Source organism: Columba livia, chromosome 10, assembly GCF_036013475.1.
Source record: "Columba livia isolate bColLiv1 breed racing homer chromosome 10, bColLiv1.pat.W.v2, whole genome shotgun sequence".
Taxonomy (NCBI): domain Eukaryota; kingdom Metazoa; phylum Chordata; class Aves; order Columbiformes; family Columbidae; genus Columba; species Columba livia.
In genome coordinates this window covers 14,857,046-14,876,964 of record NC_088611.1, presented here as the reverse complement: position 1 = coordinate 14,876,964, position 19,919 = coordinate 14,857,046, and the positions used below count along the sequence as shown (strand labels likewise).

The window sequence follows — 19,919 nt, the reverse complement described above, 5'->3', positions numbered from 1 at the left end:
TTAAGAGCAATACTGAATTTACAATTTCACCTCCAGGCCTGCATTAGCGTGAAGCAGGAGGGGAGAGCAGGAGGACACTTAAAAGTGCTGCAAATGCCACCTCTGGGTATAAATTCTTGCAAGCAAGGTGACAGCAGCACACGCTGTCAAAGCAGAAGCAGCTGTATTTGCCTGTCACCCGTCTGGAGTGGAAAGCTTTGCATGCTTTCTCTCTGCCCTCAAGACTGTTGGTTTTAGCAAAGTTCCAAGCAGATTCATTTATTAGATTTCTACAAATGGTGTAATTTAATATTTGACTAAGGTTTAATTAAACAACCAGGCCTCTGGAACCAGGAGTACTAGTGCCTGGAGGACTTGGCAGGCACTGGAGAAGCAAAGCTGTCTTCGCTTTGTGATGTTGCTGTGGGGATGGAGCCTTCATGATCTCTTCTTCCAGATGAACACAGCAAAGCCTCCCAGACTCGCTCAGAGGCCACCTAGGAAGAGCCCTGCCAGCCTGGGATCGGGAGGGACAGGGGACACCAGCTGGAACAAAGCTTTTGCTCTGCGTTCAATGCAAGTCATGCATCCAACTTAGATCAATAGCATTCTCAAAAGCTCATTTTTTCCTTCATCAAACAGCCATGTGCAGCTCCCCCCAGGATCCACACTGGTTGGCTCCACAGCACAGGGTTTGGCTCACCAAACCAGGCCTTTACTTTGCCCCAAAGCTGGATGCATTAGTGGCATCGCCTTTGGCTTCATCCAATCATTTACATTTCTTTCCTTTACAAGAGAGTTAGTAGATGTTTATGTGTGTGCTGGGTATTAAGTAAAGCTGCTTTGCAGCCACAGCTCAGGTGCAGTCAACTGCGGTGTTTGGGTGGGAGAACAGCAGTAGGTGCTGTTCAGAAGAAAAAACAACTGTAGGATACAAAAAGCAAGATTATAATGCAACTGTTGGTTCATGTGTCACGCCTTACTGGCCCCAAAAAGGGAGCTGTGATGAGGGGATTCTCCTCTGCTGTTTTTCTCTTTTTTAACCCTTTAGTTATTTGCAAGAGGGACGAAAGATGAGTGAAGAACACAAAGCCACAGAAGAAGCTCAGAACACTGTAGAGTGAAAATAATTATAGCTGCAGTCTTGGTGGTATCAAACCAAGAGAACGGGAGAAGTCTCTGTGCAGCCCCATCTGGAACAGGAACAAGCATCAGACCCTTTGATTGAACATCGGGAGCTGTAAGGAACACACTGGATGCAAGCAATGCGCTGTGTGGTTTTGGTGGGAAGTAAATTGTAGCCAGTGACAAATTTTTAAAATGCAGGCTTGGGCTTCCTTTGATCCCACTGGATAACAAAACAAAACAGAAACCCGCTCGTAATAACATGCTAGTAGTCAAAAGACAATGTTTCCCAAGTGAGTCCTACCCTTCATACAACCTCAAAGCACACAGGCAAGACTTACCACACACAAAACTTTCTGGCAGGATGGCAAAAATGCTCTTGCTTTTCAGTGACTCAGGATGGGCGCAGGTGGCCACCACAGAGGATTGCAGCTCTTTCTCAACTAACCACTGGGGCAACCATTTCAGCTGGCAGTCGCAGAGGAAGCTGTCGCTGTTTATGTGGCTGCAGGGAAACAAAACCAACACGGCCCTGCTGTGAGTCCTGCACGCAGAGAAGGCTGGAAAGCTCACAGCCCTTTCATGCTAGACACATTCCTCCCTCCCCCCCGCAGCATGGGTGGAAGGAAAAAAAAGACTGCAGGGTTGTCACTGAGGCACTAGTGACGTTAAACACATAACACATTTAAACAGTATTTCATCTCCACACAGAGCAACCCACTCCTGTACTGCAGTGACACTCCCTAGCACCTTTTATTTACTAACCAACTTCCAGAGTGATCTCTGGGAACATACGAGCAAACCCCTCCCTGGCTTAAGTGAGAGAAACCAACAAAGGAGACATGCAGCCAAGGCACAAGTCAACAGTACAGCCCGTCCTGCTCCAATTTCTCATAGGTAATTGCGACCCGTGCGCCTTCTCTGCCTCTGTGGTTCGAGCATCTTTGGTGAGGCTGAATTCGGGACTTGCTGAACAGTGAGAACATGCCAAGTTCCTGCTGTAAGACCTTTATTTCCCTCAGTGGCTCCTCCCTGCCCGTCTGTAAGGCACATGTTCACCCACCAGCATCACCAGGGATAAGAGGTGCAGCTGACGTTGTGTTTACTGATTAACAGAAGCAGTGGAAAAGAAATGACCCAAGACATTTCTGGAAACCCAATACAAACAGTGCCTAGTTTGGAAAGCAAGACATAAAAACATTTCTCAGCATCCTAACGGTAATTTAGAAAAGAGCTGTGAAAAAGGGGCAAATCAAAAGGAAGGCTCAAGCTTTGTTTTTTAAATATTCTGGGCCAAAAGGTGGCTCAGGATCACTCTGAGGCCAGAGAAGAACTGCAAGTTTATACCAACAAGGAATTCAGACTTCGGTCTGGTTTCATCCAAGATCCTAGGAAAACCCAGACTGATCCCTCAGATTGAATGTGATGGTGCCTCAGAGATTGGGAAAATGGCCCCACAGAGAAAAGTCCTGTCCTGCAATAGTGCAAGCTGTGCAAGAGCAGGACATCAAGAGCACAGCACAATCCTAAGTCCAGCACTGTGTTCTAAGATGTGAATCTCCTCCCTTTTTTCAACCTGATAACCTCAGGGCATCCTGGTCTGAAAGTGCGCAGAAAAGGGGAAAAGAAAGGGACTGGAGAAGGAGAGAATGAGGGAACATAGTGATCTGAATTTCCACATTTGTCCACTTTGCTGTCCTAGAAAAACATGCAGCCCTTAACACACATGATGGCATAAACACTGCTGGCTGGCTGGCACAGGTCAGAGAGACCCTTCAGATTCAGGACTTCAGTATGATGCATTCTGCATGTATACATGCCCTATCTAAAAGCCACCTTTTCCATGGTATAGATTCCATCACAATATCTGGGATCCCACAAGCTCTGATAAGATAAGTCTTTCACCTCACTTTTGTTTCAAGAGCCAGTGCAAAAGATAGAGGTGGATAAACAAACAACGGACATGCAATGTTTATGTTATTCATTCCTCAGTCACTGGTATTAAATGTCATTGCTAATAGTGACCATCCCATTCCCTCTTCCAGCATCAGGAAGAAGAATCTGAACGTGCCCAAATACCAAAGAAGTGATTTCTTGTTCCACAGACGTTGCACTACTCCAGAGTGTAGCAATGCACTGACAGTGGATTAAATATTTATGGAGAAGAAGAGAAAAGGAAACCAGGCAAGACTGGAAACAGTGTCTGATAACAGCGCAGGGCCCCACCCTGGAGCACAAGCAGCAGCTCTGATAACACATCTGTATTTTTACACCAGAAGGCTGGATGACAAGTGGATCCAGTTCAAACGGGGCTTATCGCTGAAATGTCAGTACTGTATGTGAATCATAAACATAGGTACAGCAAAGGAGCAGATGGGCCACTGGGAATTAAATCAGTGGCGGTGTGAGAAGGAGAGATGGCTAACAGAACCAGGGCTGGGCTTCCTGAGCAGAGATGAATAATTGCACAGATGCAAACCTGCTGGAATAACCTGTTCCGATCATCTAACTTTGACTCACTATTAAATGCAAGATGTTCCTGTGACATCTACTCGTATAAAAATACCCTGCAGAGGAGGACAGAGGAGAGGAGGAAATAAATGAAATGTAATGCGGATAACACCCCACTGGAAACAACGTGCTACTTCTCACGTCCAGAGCAAGAAGGATCCCTGCCTCCTGAATGGTGTGTGCAGTCCGATTACTTACAGCTGCCGCAGGCTCTTCATCTTGGCAAAAGCATCTGCTTGAATGGAGCGGATGGCGTTATCCCCAAGGTTCCTGCAGAACACAACCAAAGGCAATGTGAGCAAAAGGGATGCTGTGGCTCTGACAGGCTCTCTGTATTCAAGCAATGACTCCAGAAGCAGGTGATTTGGTAGCTCCTCATTAAGACCATACATACTTGCGGGTCATACACTAATATTGAGTAAATATTGCAGAACAACGGTCAACCAACAAGAAATATGGGAATAAATCATTAAGTCGTTCCCTACCCCGTCTTCTCACCACACTTTCTCAGCCCCAGCTACCTCCATCATCCATAGCTCAGAAATTCCTCAGCCCCCTCAATAACCAAAGATAGTCAGGAATGTCATATCCCAGAGGAGAGCTTCAGCAAACATAAAGAAAGTAAATAGTTGCACTAAAAGGCATCTGAGAAGTTATTTGAAAGTGACTTTGAGTAGATATTACTGTATTAGAAAAACACTGCAATGTTTCCAAAAGAAGGTATTTTTAAAAGCTTCCTTCACAACTATTGCTAATTAAAAAATTCATTTGTTCTCTGAAAAAGGATAGTGTCAGGTTTAGGGCTTATGTTTGGTAAGTGGAATGCAGGACAGACAAGCACTGCTTGCAGAGAAACCTCAGTGGAGCATTAATACGGGAACCTGTATCTGGGAATGTTACCCCCAGTCAGGCAGCTCTAACCCTTCAGTACAATCACAATGGCACCAACATTTCATATGATCATCGGCCAATAAAACATCCAGAGCAAAATTCACACACTTTAGCTTGTGCTAATTCAGAAAGGAAGTTATTAATGAATCACTGCTGGAGTCATCAGCCTTGGGACACAGGAAAAAAACTACATAGCGGCAGCCAAAATTTACTTCTTGCAAATTGCCCTACGTCAGTTGTGCTGAATGGGGATGTTCGGTGCCTGCATCGCATGCAGTCGTTTGCAACATGTGTAACTGCCAGAGCCCAGATTTAGGAGGAAGTTGGAGCGAGGGAGGAGGAGAGAAGGCTACATCTGAAATAGCATATTTTCATTGCTAACAGTCTGCAAAGCAGCAATGTGCAAGTCAAGGCGATACTTATCCAAGAACAAATAAAAAAATTAAGAGCATACAGATTTGCCATATGTTCTATAACTTTGTTCCTGGCACAAAAAAAGGCCAAAGTTGAGGCAGACTTATAATGAGAAGGAAGCAGGTGGCCCCCACAAATGGACTGGCTTCTCAGTTTACAAAGACGCTATTAAATTGCTAGCAGATCTCTCAGGCAGCTACTTTTGGCAGCGCCCCCCTCCCCAAACTCCGAGGCATGGTGGGTTACTCACAGGTGCTCCAGGGCCTCCAACCCTGAGAATGCTTTCTTGGCCACCGACTTGATCTTGTTTCCAAACAGAGTTCTGCAGTTTCCAAACATCCAGTGCCAGATAAACAGAAAGAAAACGGGGAGAGGGGGGCAGAAAGGGAAGAAACACAATTAGTGTGGTTTTATCTGATATACACGCTCAGTGTAAGTCCTGGGAAATGTGAACTGCATGGAGATTAAGGGACTGAAGTACACTCACTTTCCCACTCCTGAAATTAAATCCTTTTATCTGTATTTGAATTTAACAGTGATGACAGCACAAAAGGGAATGTGCCGTATCACGTAAAAAGGTAGGCTTGCTCCAGCGCTGGGAAACCAGCTTGCTGAGTAACAGAAAGTCCCCTCTATTCTTTGCAGGCAGGCTGTGGACAGGATCAAGTGCAATGACAGTTTAACAAGATTTTGGTCTCTCCCGGTGACTCTTTTTCCCTCACTTCTTCCCAGAGAGTAAAAGAGTGCTAATCTATTCACTGCTGCTTGGCGTGGATGGACACTCACACACAAGGGCTGAGGGCTGGCTCTTGGCTGCACATTTACACAGCAGCTAACTGAAGTGACTGCTGACTTCCTTCCTCAGTTTATTATAAATACAACAGCAAAGTAATGTGATGCAACAAATAACAGGCCAGTGGTAATTTCAAAGGGCAAAAGGAAGAACAGAAAAGGTAATGTACAGAGCTGAGGAGCGTGCCTGCTTGCACCTGTGAGCAGAGAGCGTTCCTCCCAACCAGCACAGGGCTGTGCAGCAGCGAGAGGGGGACGGTGAGCAGCGAACAGCCAGCTGGAGCCGTCACAGCCCAGCTGCTCTCTGCTAAGTAACACTTCTCCATAAATATTGACCAGTGGTGGTCAGTCAGGGGCAGGGTTCATACAAAATGGATAGTCTCTTCACCTGTTTTAATAAAACATCAACCAATGCCATTAATTAGGAAATGCTCTCCTTCCCCACGTTCTCTCTGTCTAGGGTTTATCCTCCAGGCGCATCTTTTATCACTGCCTGCTGTGCGTGGTGTCCAATGCAAGTCACGACTCACACCTCCGGTAAAAACTTGGCACATCGGGTGCTGTATTTGACTGAGTTTTCCTTTAACATAGGGTGCAACCTGTACTTGTACCTAAAAGGCTCTAAAACTATGACGGTCCCACTGCTTGCTACCGGCTGGGAGAAGGGGGCTGGGGTGCAAGATGGAGCACGTGCAGCCATCGTATGAGCAAATACATTTGCAGGAGTTCGCAAGGGCTTTCCACAAAGCACCCTTCACATGTCAGGACAATCTGGTGTGTCAGCCGTGGCACCCATAAAGCCCAGTTTTGGTGTGGATGAAGCAGTGGATGCCACAACGGGTAGATGGAAAACTGGGGCTCATCAGGCTGTTATGACAGCAAGGATTGAGACTGTACCACAATCTGTCCTTGCAGCCTGAAGTCTTTGGAGAGAATTTGGGTGCCTGTCACTGAGCAACACTATGACCCTGAGTAGGTTCTTACAAAATCAATCACCCTGATGGTGGTATTGTCAGATGAGCCACCACTCCTGGAGTAGACAGGAAAGGCCGGTTACTCCTTGCTCTGTACAAAAGGTCTGTGGCCCCAGGATCACAAATCTTAGCGTTCCAGAGCAATTGCAACCAAAAGCTTCAGTTTCAGGCAAAGCCACCCCCCAGCCTCCATAGCAAGATGCATGCTTGAAGCCCTTTCTTACGGGAAGAGTTAACTTGGTACAAAACCACAACCAAATTTTCAGAGCCATGTCCCTTCTCTAATTGTTTGACTGGAGGCGAAAATCAAGACAGCTACTGTAGGCATTCTGGTGGCTGATAAAGGCTCCAGATAGCCACAACCTGCTTTATTGACAGAGTCATTCCAATATCTACAGTGAACTTTACTGACCTTCATCTTACAGCACCAAAACCAGGGTATTTATTGCATAAGAGTGTGTGTGGCTTTTTCCCCTGGGTGAGATACACCAAGCAGTAAAGGGTATGTGCAATCATGTGTACCATCATTTGGTAAAAAGGATGTTGGATTAATGAAGGCTTTGAAAAATCCATTAGAATGATTAATATAGTAAATAATTTACTATATGCGAACTCTGGTCATATGGCTGCATCCATACACACTGATTTCTGGAGCCATACTCCTACATGAGGGTGTTATCCTGAACTTGGGTTTGGCAACTGCAGATTTCTGTTAATTGTTTACAGTGGATCTTGGACTCTGAAAATTGGAGATACTGATTATATCTGTTTACTTTTCTGTGCAGAGATAAACAGTACACCTGAGGATGTAAATACACGATGTATATAACCACTTGTATAGGTGCACACAATTTTATGGCTATATACACAAGAAACACGTAACAGACTGGTCATAAAGCCATGCCCCAGCAAACTCATTAAAATCATTACGCCTTTCAAATCTCAACTAACCACTTCTCCGATTCCAAAATGGTTTGAACCCAGCAGCCCCTTCCAAGGGCTGCAGCGGCTGGAATGCGAGCCCAGGGACGCGGCTCCGCTGCCGGCAGCGCCAGGCGCGCACACAGAAGTGTAATTATACGCTAGGCACGCAATTCATTAGAAAGAGGCATTTTCTCCTCCAGCCAGTTTTGCACCTGCGGAAGATCTCAGTCACTGAGTGAGCCATCAAAAAAAACGGTTACATTTAGCAGCTTGAATAATTAGGAAACTCCTTGTTCCCCAGCGATTCCACTGATGCTTTTTATGCTTCAGTGCTTCTTGACTCCCTCTTTCTGAAGCAACCTTTTAATTTAGCTCTCCATCCCGGAGAGCTTCATATATAATTCAGGGAAGGCTAAAGTGACTGGCCTCCCCACCTCTCAGTTTAACACCTTCATTTCAGTGAACAACCCTCTCTGTGCTAAATCCTTTCAGAGGCTAATCTGTGCCACATCAAAGGGGAATGGCTTTTAAGGCAATCTCCATAGAGCTGAGGTGATTATTAATTCATTGGAAGGTCTCCTCTGAAGTGCCCATTTATTTTTTGTATGCTAATGCATTTAAAGCCCATTGACAGTTTAAACAGAGGCACTAAATCATGCAGTGAAATGTTTGCTGTAAAGGCTGATATTTTATTTTACTAACGAAAAAAATCCCAGCAGCAAGAAAGATACTCATTTCAACCTTAAACAAAATTACAAGTTTGGGATTTACATGCCGATGAGCTAAAACAGACCTGAGCAAATCCCTTTAAAATTGACCACTCCCGAGCGTCTCCAAAACGCCTCAAGAAATATAATGAAATAATCTCACATTCTGAGGGGTTTTCTAGCCTTACACTCCGGCTGACAATGAACGATCCCAGCAACCTGTCTGTCCCACAGCAGGTTTGCTCTGTTAGGTTAATCAGACCACTTCCGTCTGCCCAAGACCAACCTGATCCACATGCTCTTCCAGGCTATGAAACTGGCTGCAACCCGCCCCACAAACCACAGGCACATGTCCTTCCCTGCGCTCAGCCACACTCAGAACTGGCTCAAGCGCACATGCATCGAAAACCAGAGGTCAACAATGTGAAAAAATATGCAAGCTCAGCTTCTTTAGACTTGTGCAAGCCCTTGCTGCATCCTTTGCTACCGGCAGACAAAACTGTCCATCATTTGAAGCCGTTCCTTGTGCCAGCTGATAAACACTGAACCAGGGTACAGTTGTTCTGTTGCTCTGCCCAGAGCTCCAGGCACAACCCGTACAGCCCCGCAGGCTGCATCGCTCCGGTCCTGCCTCCTCCTGCTCCTGGCTGTACCTCCTGGCCTCTGCCTGACCCCACAACTCATCAGGGTTCATTTCTCCTGGTTGCTGAGTCAATCCTTGTGCTGAACTCTTTCCCTCAATGCTGTCTCCACTGGCTTTTTCACCCCTCTCCTGTTATCTGCACCCAGCATTTCTAACATATCCCAATCATTTGGGACCGCCACTTTTGCTCCCATGCCAGTGGCCACGTTGGAGGGATGCCCTATGGCGGACATCCCACCAGGACAGCTCTCTCTCTGCTCCTTTCCTTCACCTTCTCCCCCTGATCAAAGGAGCGCTGCAGACTCATAACCCTACAGCCTGCAATTCCTTCTGGAAAAAGCATCTGCTCCCACTGCCTTTCTAGCCACTTGCATGGTTTCACTGGCTTCTTCAAACCAAAAGCTTCAGCAACAGCAGCCAAGGACTCTCCCGCCCACCACCTCTGCTCCTCTGCCTTTTTCCTAGCAACTCTTCAGAATTTTTCCTGACCCCACGTGCACAGCAGTGCCTACTGGTCTCTCTCCATCCCACATTCTGCCTCCCTGCCTGACTGCCCCCATCCTTACACCCCTCTCTGCCTTCTGCCTCACTTTACTCGCAGCTACAACTTGGTTCCCTTCTCCTTGGATCCAGTGACTCTCCACAACAATGATCAGATGCCATCTATGTCTGCAACTTCAAATTTCTCTTCTCCACCTAAGCATTACGTCCCCATGAATCCTGCCCCAGCTCTTCCCACTCCCCCAGGAGTCTCTAATGAGAGCACGACAATATACCGCCTGCCAGGATTCATTCTGGCCATCTGCTACCCATCGAGGTACTTTTACTGCACCTCTGGCTGTGCCATCTCAGCATCAGAGACAGCGCGATGGGGGGGTGCTGAGAACTGAAACAAAGGCAAGAGGTAATGATTAGAAAGACTCTTGATTTGTCACAAGCCATCAGAGTCTTCTCTGACAGGGCTGATTTACACAGCCGATTTCAAATAGAATTCGAACAAGTACAGAGCAATGTGAAAATACTTGTGAAGGCCAAGCAAGCTATAAACATTTGCAAGGCGCATGCTTGCCTTAGGTTTCTTTTTATCTCTTTAAGAGCCTGTGCCCCATGGTGCCTTTTATTGTCGCTGCACATGGAAGCAAGCCCAAAAGATCACTTTCAGACAGAGTATCCCACAGAAAGGAATCCTGTTTCAATCCTCTGTTGTAACAGGAAATGGGGTGATTTTTCTCTTCTGTTTATTGTTATTTGTTGCATCAATCAGTGCTTTGCTGAAGATTGCAAGGGGTCTTTTTTTGTTGCTCTTTGCTTTTAGAAGCGAGGAACAGTTGTGCTGAATCTTATAAATGAAAACAACCTAAGTTTCTTTCTCCTGTCTCTGAGCTACAGTATGTGGCACTGTCTGTTCATGGCTTTAAAAGGACTATAATCTTCAAAACACAAGGGCCTGATAACCACATCTGCACTCTTGCAGTAAGCCTTCAAAACTACTACATTTCAAATTTTCTGTTGATTTCTATCTTGTTGCAAAGGGAGGAAGACTGCGTTGGAGGGAAGAGACCCACCCCCACGCAGGCTCACAACACAACTGTTTCGCAGAACTTCAAACCCAGGGATACTCACAGCTTGCTCAGGTTTTCTAGCCCTGTAAAGGCTCCATTGGTATCTTCTATTGTGCCTGAGATGTCGTTGTGGTCCAGTTCCCTGGGGAGAGGACAAGAGAGAGCTCATAATCAGTGTCTTAGTCCCAGGCATTCCAAAACCAGCCCTCTGTTGCTGAAACAGCAGTAGTAGCAGATAGCCACTATTTAACAAGTAGGTTTGAGACCTTTCCTAATTCTGTGCATCCAAAGAAAAGGAGGAAAAAGAAAATAAAGTCCTAAAACTAAACTGCAAGGAACAGTTGTCCTTAAATGCTATTACAAAGAAGATAATTTTGGCTGTTTCAATGTATACATGTATTTTTCTGTAGCTGTATCTTAGGAAGATGATTTGGTGTATTTTCTGTGAAGCTGCATTTTTTTCTGGCAATGAACTTGAAAGCTTAACAAAGGAAAGTCCCATCATCACTACACAACCCCAACTCTCTGTATAATCACTTTTTTTAAAAAATGAGTAAGAACTCTTTTTACAGACTTAGCTTCTTTTGGCTTTCAAATTGACCATCAATTACAGGAGTCAAAGAGGTCTGAAGAAAAACAAGCACACAGAACAAACAGAGAAATCCACAAAAGCTGTTTGAACAGTCTGTTTAAAAATCTTTCCCTCCTAGCTTTAATTCCATCTAGCAATGCATACCCAGCAACACAGACAGAAATTTATCATTTCTAATGTTAAGTAAAAAGAAAGAAAAAATAAATAGGCTTTGTTGGTTTTGTTACATCACTTGGATCTAAAACCCAGCAAAAACCAAGAACAAAGCAACTAAACTGTCCAGATAACCCCCCTGAGCCCTCAGCTGCTCCTTTCACACCTTTTGAAGATTATCAGAACATTTCCAGTTTAAATATATGAAGACCAAAAGGGAAAAAAGATTTCCAGAACCAAGTATTTTGTTGCATTCCCAGCACTGGCATCTGAGTGAGTGTAGCTTTTGGGCTATACAGCACAAATACACAATAATCCACAAGAAGAGAACAGAAATGTTTAAAATCCCCCAGTTTCAATACTAGCATGGTTTTCCCCAGGCAAGATGAGACTTTTCCTCCCAGTACCTAAGCTGGCTGCAGTCTTTGCTCGTTCCTCAGCTGTGGTGCGTGAACTAAAGCTGTGAAAGGAGATGGCCAAAGGCCACAATTCCTGTTTCTCAACTGGCTTTAGCCTGAGACCTGAATCCTGTGTCCCTGGGGAGCCCTGGCCTCAGCCAGCATCCCTGCGGGTGTCAGGGTGATCTCTGGGTCGGTCTGTGCCAAAGGGATGGTTAAAACCCAACCTCCCCACAGGGTGCAGGTGCACATAATGCTGTGGTGGCATAAGAGACAAGTCCAGGAGAGACGCTTTGATGTGCTGTTTGAGTGGAGTGGGAGCAAATATATCCTCCTGGACTTAGTTTCTACATTTCCCCTATGGTTGCCAAGCCAATGCCCATTGTTCTGTTTGGTTTTCAAGGGCAAATCCCTTCTCAGACATTTCTCCTCTTCAGTTCCGCCACGGGCTACCAGTCTTTGGACCAGTAAACCCTTTCCCATGGCAAAGACAGACAAGTGGGAAGAGGCTGTGGGAGCTCTCTGACCCACACTTTTATTAATTGACTGCCACACATTGTGTTTTACTGAAAAAGAAAATGGTATTGCTTGTTCATCCAGAGGCAACTCAAAGGTTTAGTGTTAGAAAGGAGGAATAAAAACCTTTTTAACGAATGAGTGAAAATAGAGAGAGAGGGAAAAAAGAGTGGGGTATTTTGGCCCGGCTCTCTTTGTATTTAAACTCCTCTCCCAGTCCCTGTTGCCAATTTCCTATTCTTTCTGGCTGGCTGAGCTTGAATGCTCGAAGCCTTGTTAATCATTGTGCTCTGAGGTCTCTGGGCCTGACCTCTATTTGAATAGCTCCACATTTCAGCAGTTTCACACCCACCAAAGGCTCCCCAACAATAGGCCATAATTAAAGCATGCTCGGGTCTTTTTCACCAGGTGCAGGACCCAATAGGCCCTTCTCTTTATTAAATTAGAGCTCACTCACACACTCCCTGTCCGCCTCCCCCCTCTGCCCTAGACATAAAAGAGGCTCCACATTCACTGCAGAGCAAAGAGAACTACCAGCTCCCCTTCCCCTCCATTTTTCTTTGGAAACCTTTAGTTCCGGTCTTGACAGCTGCCTCAGAAAGGTCCCTTTCTGAATGCCCAGTGGCTGAAAGGCTTTGGCTTCAGTTTAAAAAAAAAGAAAAGGAAAAAAGCAAACAAAACTCAAACTCCCTTTCCAGTCACTTCCTTCACAGTGAACTTCAATAAAGGAAAAAGTAAGATGCAAAAAGTACTGTAAAAAGGGGAGATCTTTCTGTTCCCATTTCCTTTTAATTACTCAGGCCACAGTGGGATCCTGAAGAGGAATAAAAGTATCAAAGTATGTTTTTTTCTTTTGAAGGAAGAATTAAATCAGTCTGCTGAACAAAACCAGCCTGGGAGCTTGCACGGTGCTGTAACACACGGTGTGAGAACTTTGTGGTGAGCCAGATGAAGGTGCTGAGCCCGCAGGCTCTGGGGAGAGGAGGAGAGCAGCCAGCAGCCCTATGGGTACAAATAAGGGAGACAGAGGCAACACAGGAATGGACAATTAAAAGAACTGGATTCCCCATCTTCTGATGTTTGTAAGGCAAGCCCAGAGGTACCTCAATCTAATGTAGCTCTTGAGCTGAGCAGTGCATAATGGTGCAATTCCATAGCTGGCATCGCAGAGGAGGTCAGACTGATCTGTCTAATGGTCTCTATTAGCCCTAAAATCTAGAAGTTGCTGTCTTCTGGATGGCAAGCTCATTTCTAGTGTGACACTTCCAGGTATTGTTGTTGTGTCAGTGACTTTAAAATAAAAGTCTCTGGTAAACAGCCGCATCCACCACAGGATGGATCATTTTACAGTTCAACATTGGGACACACAAAACTTCTCCCTTGATAGCATGGCAACTTTCTAGTTGTTCAGAGGTCATCAGGAAAATCAGAGCCACAGAACATTTCATGAGCCAAGTGAGCCCAATTAAAGAGAAAGATTTAGAATCATAGAATGTCCTGATTTGGAAGGGACCCACAGGGATCACGGAGACCATCTCCTGTCCATGTATATGACAACTCCACAGTTCACGCTTCTGGTTACTCTCGTGGTACCTGTAGCAGTTTCCTGCTCCCATAGTTGAACACAAGACTAGGTGAAGCTTCATGTGTTGTTACACTTCTGGTATAACCAGATCACAAGCCCAACCACTGAATTTCTTTGTTGTGCCTTTTTTTTTTTCTTCTCAACACCATCTTAGACTAGGATTCAGCTGCAATTCTCCTTACTACTCTTGATTAGAAAATACAGGTTCACTGATGTTGAATACTGGGTTAAACACAACAGCTGCTCAAGACAACCAAGCCAAGTGTAGGGGAGCTTGATGCTGAGGACACAGGCACCCCAAGTGACCGCAAAGCAGAACGGTTTGGCAGAACATGAACTGTGGAGGGAAGACAAGTGTCAGCTGACAAGAGCTGGGGGGGCAACTTACAGGACACGTAGGTTTTTGAGTCCCTTGAAGGCACCTTCTGCAATATGATTGATGGAATTGTGGCTCAGTCGTAGTACATGCAGTCCCCCAAGGTCTGCCAAGCTTCCCTCATCCAGCCTGGTTAGGTTGTTGTAAGAGAGTATTCTGAGGGAAAAAACAAGACAAACAGCCCTTGTCAATCCAACCAGTATTTTCCAAACCAGTGCCTGCTTCCCACAACTACCTTACGAGAGACAATGTGTACTGGGTGGATCCATAACAGCTTGATGATGAAATAAGACTGCAGTCTGCAAATATTCCTACAAGACACCCATGGGGCAGCCTTGATGACCATAATGGAGCACAAGGCATTTGGCACCTGGCTATAGGGAAGTTGTCTGTACTGGCAGCAGAGAGAGACTCCCCCAGAAGTGAATGAGAGAGATAACCCAACACGCACACTGTTAGTTATGGCACAGAGAGGCTACTCCTTCTCCATGGCCTGGGAGCATCACCCTTTCTCAGTCCCCATATGTACAGGTAACGCTCAGACATCAGCCCTGGTTGCGTTCAGTCCTCAATCCCATCTGCCGTCCCCCTGTGACTTCCAGAAAAAAGCAGTCCCCTCCTGCCCCCTGCCCTGCGAGGTGGAGAGTGACGTCAAACGGATGGATTTTGAAGTTCACACGCGCTCTTGGCAGGGTCTAGACTTCTGCATTCATGAGGTGTCTTATCGTTCTGCACTGGTGCACAGCAAGCCCCAGGCATCTGGGTGTGGGTGTCTCCACCGCCTGCTCCACCCCAGTCGAGAGCCAAACGCATTTCACCACAAGGCAATTGAATGCTTCCTTTCATGCACGGGAAGGAGGTGTCTGTTGTAAACCAGCCACCTTCCCTCCCGCTCCCCTTTGTCAAGGAGCGTTCAGTCTGCTTGAAATCTCCACTTACAAGTGACTAATCTCAGAGGGGTTTACTTCTTAGCTTTTCATCTATCTCTTCCTCTTGCCTGTATTCTCTTTGGTTTTGGAGATTTCTTTTTTTAAGTACAACTCCTGTCACAGTTTGCAAGATGTTAGGAAAAAACCTGTTGTTCTCTCCCAGACAGGGTGCAGATGAGGCTTCTATGATTTGACACCAAGGGCAGGGCATGGGAAGCTACAAGCCACTGCAGACGCCTCACAAAACACACAAGCCACAGCGCTACTGATGTTGGAGGCCAGTTTGGCTCATCAAATGAGGGACCTTGTGGGGTGGCAACAGGCAGAGTCACTGCTCAGTGGTCTTCAGCCTGAAGCATCCACCCACAGCTCCCTGCTGCAAGTATATTCCTCCTGGTCTCTGGATGTCACCGCACCTGGGTAAGCCCTGCAGGGCTGCTGGCAGGTGAGCGTGACCAGCAGCAGCCACAGCTTCAAGTCGCCTGCACACCGACGAGGTACAGAAAGTGGCATTCGTCTACATCCTGCTACTCTCATTTTCTCAAGCTTCTCTCTCCACGAAGGGCAGCTGCATAGGAGTTATGAAAATACCTTAATGACTTGGGAGCACAAGTCACTTTAAAAGATGTGAGTTTGGGCTGCTAAACTTTTAAAAAAGTGGAGTTACACAGATTTGAACAAGCACCAAAATCCTTCATTGTACAGACAACAAGAAAAAAAAAATCTCGCTCAGTTCCAAACCTCCAAATTCCTCTTCTAGTGCTGCCTCTTCAAAGAGTCTGCTTATAAATGTGTCTAGGGCTTGCATGGAAGTCACTGCAAAGCCAAAACCTAAGTCAAAACAGACACATACTCCGAAGTACCGAGAGTGTCATTTAGTTGGCAAATGAACCATCTATCTTTTAGCCGTGTGAGTGGGCATAGGGCAAGCTTTGGAAAGCATTCAGCAAAGATTAATGAGATTGAAGAAGGTATGGGACAACATACTTTCATTCCTAAAGAAGCTGTAGTGTTAGTTATGAAGAACTGGCATCCAGTCAAAATTATGTCCTCACCTGCGATTAAAGAATTTGGCTTAAAAAAAAAAAAGGTGTTCAAAAGTAATCCTAAACCTGGCTGAGGAAAAAAAAGTTCCTTTTGATTCTGCAAAGAAGAGTTCCTGCCACAACTGGTGAAGGCATGTTCCCCTCCGTTTGTCCTGACGTCACCTCAAGATGGACGGACAGCAGGAGTCTTTAGAGGGCTCTCTCATCAGCTGCAAGCAGATGGAAGGTTTCAGGAGCTAATGCACCTGGCAGGTGTCCTTCAACATGTAAGGGCTCTGATTGCTGCTATGGGACAGGACAATCTGCAAAACAACGTGTTCCCCTCTCGGCAGTTTGGATTATCTGGGTTGAGAGAAGTCAGCAGATCTCTGCTGCTTCCTGTACCTTCTCATCGCTCTACCAGTGAGAAATCACTGGAACGAACAAGCGGAAATGTTTTTCTACACAAGTCTTTTGGCCTGGTGAAGAAGTGGGCGAGCAGCACATAGAGCAGCATGCCAAAAGTGATACACAAAGGGTTTAACCAGAAACCTGTTGTGCAGCTGTGGCTCCTGCTGCCAGCCAGTTCTGGACCAGCTACATCTAACGTATTTCATTCCCATTGACCAAAATATAGGTAAAAACTGAAAAGAAAGACCCAGCAGCCAAGTCATCTTTTAGCTCTGATGAGATCCTATGGTCCCACTGTGGATTCTTCCATGATGTTGATGCCATAGCTCCTGACTGGTGAATACAATCAGCCCTTTCTCATGCCCCTAACACGGCAAGAGCTCTCAATTTTCCTTGTTAGCTTTTGCATCAGCCTAGAGCCTTGGGGTCATGTTTTTTTCCCAAAAACAGGAGAGACCACTCATCCTTCAGATGACCATCTCGTTCCTCAGCACAGATAGGCAGGGGTCTGGCCACCTCTCCTCCTTAGGTCAAGGACTTTGAAACTCATTCCCTGTACAAACAGAGACAGTGTTTTCTACTAACTGAAACCCAGCAGATTTAGCAATAGGGGAGGTGAGCAAGGATCTTTAAATATGGAATGAGACGTACACATTCAAACAAGTGCACAGAGGCAGTCTAGATGTATCTAGTGCTTCCTTTCCTCACCCTGCAATTTCAGAGCAGACCTCTCCTGTAAGAACTCTTTGGCTGTTGGAGTTTCAGTTAGGAGTATCTGATGGCTCCCTGCAGCAGCCTTACCCTAAAGGCAACACCTGCAAGAGCTTGTAAAATTTTGCAGAGATGTGTGCTAACACCCACATAATCACCTTTAGAATCTCAGCTGATGTCGTCTCTGGCCTCACACTCCAGCACAATCCTGTTTGTCAGGCCGAGCATGCCCCAGTGGCTCCTACCACCTCACATCACCAGGCATTTTCCAAATCTACTCCATTCTGCAACAGGGCAAGTGAGTCCTGCACTGGGTTTCCGCAGTTACCACAGAGGACGGCCTCTAAGCCACGACAGCTCATCATTAGCGCTACTTGTTGGCAAGAGATGCCAAATCCATACCTGACAAATAACAGGACTCAGAGTGCAACCTCCCATCTAAACCTGGAGGGTTTGCAAAGACAATGTCAAGTGGAAAAGATGAGCATAGTTCCCCCTGAAAGAGTTCTGACATTAGCACTGCAAGATGCAGACAGGACTTACCCATCCCGTCTCAACCCAGGCACCAGATACTGGGTCCCAGAGAGCAGAAAGCTCCCAGATCTGTGCGACAAACACAGTGCAGTGATCTGAATTTGGCTATTCCAGGGGTCCAACTGTGAGCGCCTTAGGAAGACAGACTCCCCTTTTGGATGTTTCAGATTTAAGAAGACCACGGGTGGAGCATGGTGCTGATTCTGATCTGTTGCACTGAAAATCTGTCCATTGACACTGCCTTAATCTAGTAAAATATCACTTGAAGATCTGCACATGAAAGAACCACAGCAGTCTACAGCCCTGTGCCAAGCAATGAAGCCCTTTAGGCATGGGCAGTTTCACAACAATTTGAAAAATTAGGTAATTAATCAATCATACACATTTAGCTAAATAAAAAAACAAAGTATCTCCTTCTGCCCACCTGGATGTATAATTTAAGTTCAACAGAAGATAACAGTTGGTTACTGGGTTAACATGTTAATTCTGCAGCTTCTAAACTTAAAGGAATTACATGTGTCATGTCCACCTCCCTCTGAATCGACATCCTAAAAGCCTAGGGACTCACAGACACCAACCTTTAGTCTGAGTTCAGAGTGAGGCCTCTGAAAGCAGGATGCTGCTTTACCATACTGCTTTTTGGTCGATAGACAAATCCCTAACAAGAGATTTCAGAGCACCAAGCAGAATGACTTACAGTTCCACTAACCACATGCGTCAAGTTCTCCAAAGAAAAAAGTGAATCTTTCCACAGTCCCACCGAGGGGATGACAGCTACTTCTGTAAATACTGCAAGGGTCCATGTGTGCCTCTTCAAAAAGGCATTAAGCAGTGCCACAGACCCAAAAGACACCCTTGTGGGGCTGTCCTTAGCAGCAAGGCTTGCTTTCATTTATCAGAGAGACTGTATTCACAGCTGGAAATCTCAGGAGAGCAAAGTCCATGTATTTACTTTTCAACAACTGAGCCCTACAGGAAGGGTAAAGCGTAAACAGGAGAAACAAGGAGAACTGCCTTTAAAGGGCCAAATCTCTGCTGCTTAAAAACATGGTTGTTCTTTGTAAATACAGAGGATAAAGCAAAGCTTCCTTCAGGCTGTACAGTCATTATATGGCAAGCCGTGCACGTCTTGTAACCACGTAGCTAAAAAGTGTTGGCAAGCCGCAGATCACAAACTCTCCAGGTCTTCTGGCACTGCATACTTTTAGTGGGTTCTAGTTTTTGTTTCCGGTGCAAACATATTTTAATCGGGTGCTCTGAAGGTCATAACGTCATGAATAATAAGGGCAACACTTCAGAGGCTGCAGTTCCTGGGTTTCTACAGGTTGATACAGCAGGAGCTGTAGGCCATGTGATTGGGAAAAGTTCTTACTTCCCTTTGCTGCCAACATTACTTTACCACCAAACCCTGCCCAACCAACCAGAACAGAAACCAACTTACAGTTCATGCAGCTTCTGACAGAAGCTCCAGCCATCGGGGTTGATCCGGGATATGGAGTTGTTACTGAGGTGAAGCTGGTGTAGAGATGAAAGGCCATAGAGAGAGCCACTGTTTACTTCTCTCAGGCTGTTATACTCCAGGTGGCTGTGGAGAAAGATCAGAAAGAATTGACAGATAAGCAGCACTGGTCAAATACTGAAGAATTTCCAACATGGATTGGGATTTTAGCCATTCCTACAGACCTTTCTACATACCCATGAGGATATGTGGATGTATGGGCATCTCCCGTGCCTGCAAATAAACTGGGCTTAAAGCATCCCATTCATGTGTGTATTTGTAGAACCTCAGTTGTGTGACAGCAGTGTCCAGAAACATGCTGCCTTGATCACTTGTGACCTTGCAAACACACTTGAAAATCAATCACATTGGAAGTTTCAAGCATTTCTCTGCAATGACTATTCAATTTGTTCTCTCGCATGGAAAGAACACACCACTGAGACAGGCCAGTTTGTTTCTAGGTATCCCAAGAGGCAGAACAATCAGGTCTGTAACACATAGTTTCCATCTACCAGTCAAAACAAATTTGCAGAAGCCAGATGAGTGTTTGTTTAAAGACCAATTGAGATCTTACTGAATGTTCAAATCAAACTTTCAAAGGAATACTGCCACAGCTTGAAAAACAGGACTTTTTCTACAGAACACCGGGTAAAGCAATGAGCATTAGTT

The 19,919-nt window shown here is 45.7% G+C and overlaps 1 protein-coding gene across 3 annotated transcripts in view; it reads right to left on the bottom strand.

Annotated features, from left to right (window-relative positions):
* Window positions 1-19,919, bottom strand: part of LRIG1 (leucine rich repeats and immunoglobulin like domains 1) — a 91,697-nt gene that overhangs the window by 9,035 nt on the left and 62,743 nt on the right. For all 3 annotated transcript variants that reach the window (XM_065075470.1, XM_065075471.1, XM_065075473.1), the window contains exons 7-12: window positions 19,194-19,337; window positions 14,155-14,298; window positions 10,584-10,664; window positions 5,171-5,242; window positions 3,814-3,885; window positions 1,446-1,609 (exon numbers count right to left, since the gene is read on the bottom strand). In XM_065075470.1, coding sequence (XP_064931542.1) covers window positions 1,446-1,609; window positions 3,814-3,885; window positions 5,171-5,242; window positions 10,584-10,664; window positions 14,155-14,298; window positions 19,194-19,337 — 677 coding nt within the window. The remainder of the gene's footprint in view (window positions 1-1,445; window positions 1,610-3,813; window positions 3,886-5,170; window positions 5,243-10,583; window positions 10,665-14,154; window positions 14,299-19,193; window positions 19,338-19,919) is intronic.